The sequence below is a fragment of the Sapajus apella genome, unplaced genomic scaffold, assembly GCF_009761245.1.
Source record: "Sapajus apella isolate SASKATOON/1434 unplaced genomic scaffold, GSC_monkey_1.0 scaffold13, whole genome shotgun sequence".
NCBI classification, from domain to species: domain Eukaryota; kingdom Metazoa; phylum Chordata; class Mammalia; order Primates; family Cebidae; genus Sapajus; species Sapajus apella.
Window position 1 is genome coordinate 26,110,984 of NW_022436953.1, and position 11,961 is coordinate 26,122,944.

The 11,961-nt window shown below is 41.5% G+C and overlaps 1 protein-coding gene across 2 annotated transcripts; it reads left to right on the forward strand.

Moving 5' to 3' along the window:
- Positions 1-972: 972 nt before the first annotated feature.
- PSTK (phosphoseryl-tRNA kinase) lies at positions 973-11,934 on the forward strand. 2 transcript variants are annotated; one of them, XM_032281927.1, is made up of 6 exons: positions 973-1,654; positions 4,015-4,306; positions 4,546-4,744; positions 7,274-7,349; positions 7,843-7,936; positions 11,717-11,934. In XM_032281927.1, the coding sequence occupies exons 1-6, from the start codon at positions 1,439-1,441 to the stop codon at positions 11,914-11,916; spliced, it is 1,077 nt and encodes a 358-aa protein (XP_032137818.1). In that variant the 5' UTR covers positions 973-1,438; the 3' UTR covers positions 11,917-11,934. The 2 variants fall into 2 exon arrangements, with proteins under 2 accessions (XP_032137818.1, XP_032137819.1); XM_032281928.1 differs by having other exon boundaries at positions 1,364-1,493.
- The last annotated feature ends 27 nt before the right edge of the window (positions 11,935-11,961 follow it).

Genomic DNA, 11,961 nt, shown 5'->3' on the forward strand with positions numbered 1-11,961 from the left:
TTAGTGTAGGTTTATTGATAATTGATTATAACAAATGTATCACTGGTGAAGGATGTTGATTGTGGGGGAGGTTATGAATGAGGAGGGGAGGGAGTTTATGAGAACTCTACTTTCTGCTCAGTTTTGGAGTGGAGAGGAGTTTATGAGAACTCTACTTTCTGCTCAATTTTGGTGTGAACCTCAAACTGCTCTACAAAATAGAGTCTATTTTTTTTTTTTTAAAATACATAACCAAAGCAAAAATAACTATGATAAGAAGAAAAAAAAAAATGGTTGCCTGCAGGGGTTAAAAGGGTATGGGTGTGGAGGATGGGAGACAAAAGACAGTGGAGCCAGGCTCCGTGGCCGATACCTATAGTTCCAGCCACGCAGGAGGCTGAGGTGGGAGAATCCCTTGAGCCTAGAAATTCGAGGTTTCAGTGAGCTATGTTGCACTCCAGCCTGGGTAACAAAGCAAAACCCTGTCTCTTAAAAAAGTGCGGGAGGGGCAAATTAGGACGAGGGACCTTATATTGGACCAATAACAAAATGTCATGAAATGAAGAGTGAGTTTAACTCATTGCTCTTCACTTTAGTACAAAAGGAAAATGAGATTTGTATGTGCTTTGTAATCACAAATTATATCAGCTTTAGCAGGAGGTTATTGGTCAGATTTTGACCCAGTATTCACTGATTCTGTCCTCAGGTGTTCACATTTTGAACATACTCTTTACAGATAAGGATTTCTCCCCTAAAAAATAAGGTTAAAACTAGAATCTGAATTCAGTTTTCTACAACACACCCCCAAACAAAAGAAAAAATTATTTCATACCTCTCCATAGTTTACTATTACTTTTTAACACAAGCACATTGTTCTCTGCCTACGTGCACTGGAATGACGTCTAAGGACGTGCCTTTCCTGACCATATTTCTTCACGCTTGCTGCCCACTGGTGGCGTGAGGGCACAATAACATGTTTACTTTGCCCTTGCATTGTTCACATCTGGGAACTGCAAAGGAGCGCGGTGGTCGGACTGTCAGCTTCGCCTCCTATTCTTTGATTTCCAGTAACTTATTTTCTAAAGATTGCTGGAGGGAAAGGCTCAACGTCTCTTTTGGGATTTTCCTAAGCAGAACAACCTCATCTTACTAAAACTGAGGCGCCAATCCTGCTGGCAACTTTCGGCAGACAGGGTAATTCTATTTGAAGATTAATCCTAACGCTGGAATTCTTTGGGAATGTCCAGGAGCTAGGAACGCAGCGCCGCGGTCTCCTCAGCTTCCGGTCCTCAAGAGCAACTGGGGGTCAGTGCAGCTGGTGCCGCGGAGGCCGCACGGAAACTCAGCCGCGCCTGTTCCTCCACTGCGCCGGCAGGCGGCGGAGACGCTGCGCGTGCGCGCTGGGGAGACGGTGGCTCGGAGACAACGCTCGCAGACTCCTCCGGTCTGCCCGGGCAGCATGAAGACCGCCGAGAACACCAGAGGAACCGGCAGCGATGGGCCGCAGAAACGAGGCCTCTGCGTCCTCTGCGGCCTCCCTGCGGCAGGAAAATCGACTTTCGCGCGCGCCCTCGCCCACAGGCTACGGCAGGAGGAGGGCTGGGCCGTCGGCGTCGTCGCGTATGATGACGTCATGCCAGACGCGTTTCTCGCCGGGGCAAGCGCTCTACCGGCGGTCAGCCTGGAAGGGAGGGTCGGGGGGGCCCTCGCGTCTGTGGGCCCTGGGTGATTCTTTGCCATGAGCCCCCAGTGCGCACTAGACCGTGCTTGATGTGGGAGGTGAAGTTCGAGAAAAGAGCTGGGTTAACATAGTTACTGCAGAGGGTGAATGAATTGGCTGTAGAAGTGTGTCATAAAGTAGTTACAAAGCCAAGTGTGTTAGAACGACGCATTGTAGAGGCTTATCTGTATATTTGATGCATGTATATATTGAATATTCTATACAGTTGAGTCTTAAGACAGGGTTACGTTCTTAAGTCAGCGTGCAAGGTGGAAAGCCTCTGTAGTCAAATGCACTCTTGAAAATCGCTGGGGAAGTTTCTCCTTGGGAGAGGGAAATAATTTCTAAAACTTTAACATCTAGCCACGGGTGAATTCAGGTTTTATAATTTGAGGAACCCTCTTTAAGAAAAAGAATACAAATTTTAAGTAACAAAATTGTTGGGATCCCTCAGAACGAAAGAGGCTGTACAAACACATTATCAGACCTATGAAGCTCAACCTTTGTTCAACTCAGAGTAACTCTGCCTCTGCCAGCTTTGGAAAAGATGGCTGTTTCTCAGTTGACCACCAGAGGAAATAATGGGCTTGTATTTACGGACCAACTTGTATGTTCCAAGTACATCTCTTTAAGCCCTCCTCTTCTCACACTCAGCACGGTGAGATGTATCCTCTTGGAGAAGCATGTGGAAACTGAGACTGCTTGGGGAAGAGCAGATACATTGGTGTCTTTCATCTTATGCTCACTCTAAATATTCTCTGAAATATTCTGAAATTTAAACATTTTTATGTTTGTTATTTAGTGCCTGATGTAGATGAATTGACAAATCAAATGCAAATGTTATCTGACTCCACTCTCTAAGTATATATACAAAAATACAGTACATTTGGTACATGGGCTCTTCAGCAAAGTGTATCTACTTTCTCATTCTTGGTTAATTGTGAAGCAAGTGCAGTGTCAAGATAGCACAGGATTTACTTGGATGATAGTATTTTCACCACTTGGGAGAAAGCTGAAAGTTGTCGATAGGGATTGTTGTATTTGCTGACTTCCCCCTCACTTGTATTATGTGTTTTTTTCACTGTTTTCCTACAAAGACCATGGGACTCATCTCCTCACCTCTTAGGAAGTGATATATGTTTCCGATTTAGTGGGTTTAGCTGATGTGTTTGTTGTATGTAGTGTAATCTCAGTGAGGTGGTAAGGCATGGGCAGACAAGTGAGAGTTCTCACTCTCCTGTCCTCCTGTTTTCCCTCCAGCTTAGATTTCTTAACTATGTCAGGACCACAGTCCTTGACCAACACAAGATTACTTGTATTCTCCAGCTGCTTATTCCCCTCAGTCTGTTTCCTCCATCTTTCCCCATCACATACCAACTTATTTGTTAGCATGAGGTCTTCTTGACCCACGGCCTTGATTTTTGCTTGTTTGTTTGTTTTCTTTTCTGTTTTGTGATGGAGTCTTGCTCTGTTGCCAGTCTGGAGTGCAGTGGCACAATCTCGGCTCACTGCAACCTCTGCCTTTCAGGTTCCAGCGATTCTCCTACCTCAGCCTCCCAAGTAGCTAGGTCTACAGGCACACCCCACGATGGCCAGCTAATTTTTGTATTTTTAGTAGAAACGGGGTTTCACCATGTTGGCCAGGGTGGTCTTGATCTCATGAACTTGTGATCCGCCCCCCTTGGCCTCCTAAAGTGCAGGGATTACAGGCAAGAGCCACCGTGCACCTAGGGACTTTTCACCTGATCTTTTTGCTGTCTACTACCTTTCTCATTTCAATGGAAAACCTGCATTGTTATATCTTAGCCAGACTATTTTGGCAGGATGTTGATTTGACTCCACCATTCTCCTGGATGGTAAATTCTTTCATTTATTTCGCTCATTCGGTCTTTCAGTCATTCATCCATTTAATATACATTTCTGGAGCATCTGTTAGGTACCAGACCCTCTGCTGGAGGCTCAGTATACAATGGACAGTGATCTAGCAGAGAGAGAAGAGTACAAATGCTTAAACTGTGTAAGCACTGCTAGAGTGGAGATAAATGTACAGAATGGGGTGTCACGATGGGCAAGGGAGAGGCTGAGCTGCCTTCTGCATGGTCGAGTCTGAGATTTACACAGCACTAGTATCATTAGTTTTCCAGGCAGAAGGAATGGTATGTATATGGAGGCATGAGAAACCAGGTGTGTTGGAGAACTACAATTGGTTCCATATCGTGAGCTGAAATTTTCATATGGGGCAGGGTGGCAGTGAGGCCAGATGACCAACCTCCCTAGTGGCCTAATAAGAATTGCAATTCTTTGGTCTCTTGTAGCCATCCCAGTGGAAATTGCTTCGACAGGAACTGTTGAAGTACCTGGAATACTTCTTGATGGCTGTGATTAATGGGTGTCAGATGTCTGCCCCACCCAGCAGGACTGAAGCCATGTGGGAAGATTTTATAACCTGTTTAAAGGATCAAGATCTGATATTTTCTGCAGCATTTGAGGCCCAGTCCTGCTACCTCTTAACAAAAACTGCTGTTTCTAGACCTTTGCTTTTGGTTTTGGATGACAATTTTTATTATCAAAGTATGAGATATGAAGTCTACCAACTGGCTCGGAAATGTAATTAAAACATTTTTTTTCTTACACATGGAGATACTTATCCGCATATCAAAAACACTACTGTCTTCAATGAGAATTTAACTTGATTAGGAGGTTATGTAGATGTACTTAATTTTAAAAGCTGGATGTTCAGTATTGCAAATGGAGTTTTTCTTACTATAATTGTCATAATTTGATACATGTTTCTTTCATATTTTGGAAAATATCCCAGTAATTCTGTCATTTTAAACTGTTTTCAGATTCATTGGGCTTTTGCCAGCTCTTTTTAGATTGTCCTCTTGAGACCTGTTTACAGAGGAATGGCCAGAGGCCACAGGCACTGCCTGCTGCGACCATCCGCCTGATGGGAAGAAAGCTAGAAAAGCCCAGCCCTGAGAAAAATGCTTGGGAACACAACAGCCTCACACTGCAGAGTCCAGCGGGTGCTTCAGGGGCCAGGTATTCCACTCAAAGTCATCCCTCCCTGGATGCTGCCCTGTGCCAGGTCCCAGGGTCAGTGCTTTATTTGTATTGGCTTAGTTAGTCCTCACACAGGCATTGGAGAGAGATTATTTCCCCCTTTGCCTGGAAGCCAAAAGTGAAATGGGAAAATTTAGTTTGTCCACCGAGCTTGTAAATGAGAGCTGAGATTTGAACCCAAGTTTATTTACAAATGTCTGCTGTTAACTGTTAGGATGATACTGTCTTCCAGTGGTTGGAACAGGGAATTCAAAGAACACATCTTTGATTCTCTTTTAAAACAGTCTAAATAGGTTTTCTGGTAGTTTTCTTATAGAAAGAAATCTGTTAAAGAGCAGAACTGGTACTGGGTCCTAATTTGCCTTAGAGCTCACTATAGTTATGTTGCTTTTATGTATGTGAGGCTTGTAGGCTATGCTGTCTAATGCATTTTATACATTATGTATGTCTTGAGAGTTGTAGAGCAGCATATTTCTAGCAGAAATTTTACTGGCAATGGAAATGTTCTGTATTTGCACTAACATGGTAGCTGCTAGCCACGTTTTGACTATTGAGCCCTTAAAAGTAGCTAGTGCAACTGATGACCTGAATTTTTTGTTTAACTTATTAATTTAAACCCAAATAGTCTCATGGTTATAGTGGCTATTGTACTGGGCTGTGCAGTTCTAGAGGTATATTCCCCACATTTCTTTAGTTCCTGCATATTGTCCATGGGGGATCAATGTCAGCTCACTGCAGCCTCGGCCTCCTGGGCTCAAGCAGTTCTCCTGTCTCCATCTCCTAAGTAACTGGAACGACAGGCCCACACTGCCAAGCCCAGCTAATTTTTAAATTTCTTATGGTAACAGGGTCTCACTCTGTTGCCCAGGCTGGTCTCAAACTCCTGACCTCAAGCAATTCTTCCAACTTGGTCTCCCAGTAATCCCCAAATTGCTGGGATTACAAGCATGAGCTACCACCCCAACTAATATTTTCCTAAATTTGGGGTTACATTGGGAACAGTGTCTATAATTCCTTTGGAAATTCTTTTTAGGAATCTTAAGGTTATAGTTCCCTTAAAAATATATTTGCTATGCTTTACCCCTTTTAAGACCGTAAACAAGCTGGGTACAGTGGCTAACACCTGTGATCCCAGCACTTGGGAGGCCAAGAGGGGAGGATCACTTGAATCTAAGAGTTTGAGGCTGCAGTGAGCTATGATAATGCCATTGCACTCCAGCCTGGGTAACAGTGAAACCCTGTCTCTAAAAAAACAGACCAAAGAGAACAAAAGGGCATGGATATGAAAACTAGCTAGTGATCACTGACTAAATAGTAAAACTCAAATTTCTCTCCCAGCTCTGAACACTTTATATGTATGGTCTCATTCAGTCCTCACAACCACACTTTAAGGGGAGAAACTATTACCCCCATTTTATAGATGCCATAACTGAGACCCAGATAAGTAAAGTAATATACCCAGATAGGAAGTGGCAGAGCCAAGATTTGGACCCAGTTGGATCTCACTCACTCCAGAACCTCGGCTCTTTTCAGTGTGGGGAAGATCATCTTGAGGTTGAGCTTTAACTTGATGAGCTCACTTGCTTAAAACTTTTTAGTGCTACTCCTGTAATTTGAGTAAAACTCAAACTCCTTACCCTAACTTACGTGTTCTAAGCCAGATTAACTCTCCAACGTCATATTCTACCCACCTCCCTCCTTGCTTCTTTTCAACCTTCTCTATTGCACGAACACCAAGAGCTTGTTCTTGCCCTGGGGCCCTTGCGCTTGCCGCCCCCTCTGCCCTTCCCACATATTTATACTTGACTGCCTTCACTGACCATCCTAACTAAAGCAAGGAATGTTAGCTGGGCTACCCTGTCACTCCTATCATTGTCACATTATCATCTTCTCTCACTTATGTACTTACCACCGTCTGAAATTCTTCTTGCTTTATTTTACTGTTTTTCTGTCTCTATTACATTATCAACTTTGGAAAAGGCAAGGAATCTTGCTACACCCCCAGCTCAGCATGTAGTTAGTTGCACAGTATTTTTCATGTAAGATGCTCAATAAATATTTGTTAAATGAACGAATGGATTCTACCTGAAACCTTCATGGACCCTTGCTCAGTGCGGAACTTTGCTCATCCATATCCGGTAAATAAGCGGGAGACAGAAAGTAAAGACCAAGCATCTTCGGGAATAAAATCGAGCTCTGGTGGCCCCCAGTTCAGCCTTAAGAGGGGAAGGGGGAACGACTTTTCAAAACTTTTTGACATGAGTCTTAGGAAATTGCGGTATTTAATGAGGGGTCTTTGACTTATCATTAGTTTTGAGCTACAACAATTGGATTTTCTATATGGAACCTAGCTTCTAAATCATTTAGTTTTTTTCCTTTTGTTAAGGATCTTGGGTTATAGCCATTTCATTCCTCCATAGTTCAGTTTAGTATTCATAAATACAAGTTCTTTAAAAGTCAGATGTTCAATATAAGGATTTATTGTATTTTGTCCCATTTTCTCTGTAGCCTGGAGGTGACTGATTTATTGCTCACTGCTTTGGAAAATCCAGTAAAATATGCTGAGGACAATATGGAACAAAAGGTAAAGCTTCCAGTGTAGATTTAATGAAAATAAGAAGGAACAACTTTTTGTAGGAAGATCTTTAGGGCGGAATATAAAATGTGAGTGAAACATGACATGTTGCCACTGGCTTGGCCTCTCACCAGCACTCACTGCTAGCAGCTGATGCTGGCTGGCCAAAGCCGATCGTTAAACTTTCAGAAGTTTTGGAGCCTGTTGATATTTTATTGGTAGGATTGTTTTCACCACAGAAATTGGCAAACATTACAGATTGGTCTGGGTTTTTTTTTACAGAAAAGTCATTTATTAGACATTCACCAGCATATCACCACCTAGCTGGAACCCAATTTAACACTGGATCCGATTTGTTTGGACTCTCTTGTAGGGAAGAATAACAAACAGAAAAGCTACTTAAACTTTTCTTTTAGTCCCTTCAAATACATGTGACCTATGCTTTAGCCATTTGTTTTATAAAATTATGTGACTTCTAAGTAACAATGTCTGTATTACATAGGACACAGACAGAATTATTTGTTCAACAAACATTCTTCATACAGCTGATGTGACACTCCGAAGAATTGTATCTCAGACAATGAAGGAAGCAAAAGGTATGATGTGTCAGTTACATGTTTAGTTGGTAAGATTGTGACTTTCTGCTGCCACTGTTATTCCTGACACTCAGTTTATTAGTTTTCAGTCATAAAAGTTTACATCATGTTTTCAGTTTAATTATGAAATTTGACTAAATATAATTAAAAATTCTACCTCTGGAACTGAGTGTTCATTCAACAGATTTTTACTGAGTGGCCTTACTATCTAGGCTTTACCCTAGATGCTGGGGAATAGGCAGGGAGCAGAACATTCTAATAAGGAGACAGACAAAACATAATTACATGAGTATACACCCATGCTCTGAAGAAAATGTAGGGTAAGGCAGTGTAGAGTGATGGGAGGATTTGTTTTTAAAAGGGTAATCAGGAAGGCTTCTCAGAGATGACATTTAAGCAAAGATGTGAAAGAAGAGAAAGAACAAACCATCCAGGTATCTGGAGGACCATTCTAGGCAATGAACACATCAAGTGCAGAAGCCCAGAAGCTGGCTGTTTGGAATGTTACAGAATCTAAAAGAGGCCATTGAGCATGGTGTGAAGTAAGAAAAGGGGAGAGGTAGTCAGGGGCCAGGTGTCAGATCAGCATGGAATTTGAATAAAATCAATGTATTTTAAACTTGAATTTATATAATAGATGAAATATGTGGTAACTATAGTTTTATACAATAATTCCATTAGGTTTTGAATACTGTATTGCCGTATTTAAAATTGTATCTTTAAAAGCCAGCAGCTAGCATTTTCTGAGCACCTTTGTATATGTTAAGTGCTTTACAAATATTGTTTGTAATCTTCACAGTCCTATAAGGTACATGTAGTTTTACAAATGGGGAAATGGAGGTTCATAGAGGACCAAGTAACTTGTCCAAGACTGAACAGCTACTAAATATTTAGGTAACCTGGGGTCCAGAATTACATCCAGTTCCACTCTGAGCCTCCCATTCTGCTCCCCTGCATCATCATCATTTATTACCTTTACGAAAGCTTAGAACATTGGAAAAGGAAACAATATATTAGCCATACCGTTTTCGAACTTTTATAAAACCATGTTGTATAAGTTGATTTTATGTTGTAACCCAGTGTATAACCCAGTACACGAACTCATGTGTGGAAACACGTTTCACAAAACACCTTAACATGTTTAATGAACTCTATGTTCTACTTGATTTCATTTTAGAAAAACACCAATTGCCACTTACTAATGGGTTACAATGCAAAGTTTGAGAAACAGAGGACCAAAACAGAAATGGCATCATTATTAAAATAAAAACAGAGCCAGGCATGGTGGCTCACACCAGTAATCCTAGCACTTTGGGAGGCCGAGGCGGGCAGATCACAAGGTCAGGAGTTTGAGACCAGCCTGACCAACGTGGTGGAACCCTGTCTCTACTAAAAATACAAAACTCAGCCGGACATGGTGAGGCACGCACGTGTAATCCCAGCTACTCAGAAGGCTGAGGCAGTAACGAATCGCTTGAACCTGGGACACAGAGGCTGCAGTGAGCTCAAATCATGCCACTGCATTCAATAAATTAAGTTAGTTAGTTAGTTCCAGGAGTTCTCACTCAACCATTTGCCTTTCTTCTTTTCTGCCTATAAAATGAAATGAGGTCCTGAGGGGTTGTCGAGAATAGGGTTATGCCCAATTCACTCTTATATCCCAACCATTTAAAAACATACAGATAGGCCAGGCATGGTGGCTCCTGCCTGTAATCCCAGCACTTTGGGAGGCTGAGGCGTGTGGATCACGAGGTCAAGAGATCAGATCAAGACCATCCTGGCCAAGATGGTGAAACCCTGTCCCTACTAAAAACACAAAAATTAGTTGGGTGTGGTGGTATGTGCCTGTAGTCCCAGCTACTCAGGAGGCTGAGGCAGGAGAATCGCTTGAACCCAGAGGTGAGGTTGCGGTAAGCCGATATCATGCCACTGCACTCCAGCCTGGAGACAGAGCAAGACTGACTCTGTCTCCAAAAAAAAAAAAAAAAAAAAAAAAAAAAAAAACACAAATATATTTTTTAGGTGAGGGGAGGTAGTAGTAGTTTCTAGACCTGAGCTTAATTAAAAATTCAGTTCCCCTACCATCAAGAAAGTAAAAAGACAACCCATAGATCGGAGAAAATATTTGCAGACATATATCTCATAAGGACCTTGTATCCAAAATATATAAAGAACTCTTACCACTCAATAATATACACAACCCAATTTTTAAAAAAGGCAAATGATCTGAGTAGACATTTTTCCAAGGAAGATATACAAACAGCCAGTAGCCACAGGAACACATGCTCATCATGATTAGTCATCGGAGAAATACAAATCAAAACCATAAGACAGCACTTCACACCCACTAGGAGGTCTAGAATTAAAACGTTCAAATGTTGAGAATGTGGAGAAGTATCAGATGGTACAGCTGCTTTGGAAAACAGCTAGCAGGCCCTCAAACATACAGTTAGCATGTGACCCAACAATTTCATTCCCAGGTGTATACCCGAGAGAGATGAAAACATGTTCACACAAAAACTTGTACACAAATGTTTATGGCAGCATTATTCATGATAGCCAAAATGTGAAAATAACCCAATGTCCATCAGCTGACAAATGGATAAACAAACTTTGGTGTATCCATACAAGGAAATATTATTCAGCCATAAAAAGGAATGAAATGCTGATACATGCTATACAGTATGGAATAACCTTGAAAACGATGCAAAGTACAAGAAGTCGGTCCCAAAAGACCAAGTAAACATGTACTTCCAGTCACATGAAATGTCCTGAACAGGGAAATCTTGAGACAGACAGTGGATGTTTGGTTGCCTGGAGATTGGGGGTGGGCAGAAGGGAAGGGGGTTAGGAGGATGATAGCTAAAGGATGTGGGTTTTTTGTTTTGGAGACGGAGTCTTGTTCTGTTGCTCATCCTGGAGTGCAATGGCACGATCTCGGCTCACTGCAACCTTCACCTCCCAGGTTTAAGCAATTTTCCTGCCTCAGCCTACCGAGTAGCTGGGATTACAAGCATGTGCCACCATGCCCTGCTAATTTTTGTATTTTTAGTACTGGAGGGGTTTTGCCATGTTGGCCAGTCTGGTCTCAAACGCCTGATATCAGGTGATCCGCCTGCCTCAGCCTCCCTTGGTGCTGGGATTACAGGCGTGAGCCATCAGAATATGGATTTTTGAGAGGATGAAAATGTTCTAAAATTAACTGGTGATAGTTGTACATATCTGTAAATATAAAAAAAACCACTGTATTATAGAGATTAAATGGGTAAATTGTATGTGAATTATATCCTAATAAAGCTAACAAAAAAATAAAATTCAGCTTCTCGGTAATACTACCCATGTGTGGCTAAGTGGCTGCTGTATTTAATGCAGCAGATATAGATGAGGTCCATCATTGCAGAAAGTTATGTTGGACAACTACTGTTCTAGGCATTATTTACCAGGTTCAAAACCAAACTGTCATCTTCTGTTTCTGCTTTTTTGCCTGTCTGCTTAATTCAGTAAGGCAGTAAGTCAGCTGTCTTGATTTTTCTTGGCAACAACAACAAAAAGTCCCTTTCAGGTTAATCTCTTCTGCTCACGTTTCCTAACAAGTTAGTTAAATCTGACTTGTTTCAGATGATTTGACTATCACATTATGACCTTTTGTCTATATATTATACCAACTCAGTTGTGATTGTTTATAGAATCTGACTGGTTTAATCAAATTAATTTCCTAGTGTCATTAGACACCCCAGATTACTTTAATTTACACCAGTAATTTGAGAATATCTTTTTTAGATGAACGAGTGCTTCCTTACAAATTGAAGCTTCTAGCAGAAGAACTTAACAAGCTCAAAGCAGAGTTTTTGGAAGACCTAAAACAAGGAAACAAAAAATATCTGTGCTTTCAACAAACCACTGATGTATCAAATGTCATTTCTTTTTTTCATTATGAGAAAGATAATATTGTACAGAAGTATTTTTCAAAGCAGCATTAAAATTTCTTAATTGCCAATCAAATGTCTCATTTTGGTAACCTTCTA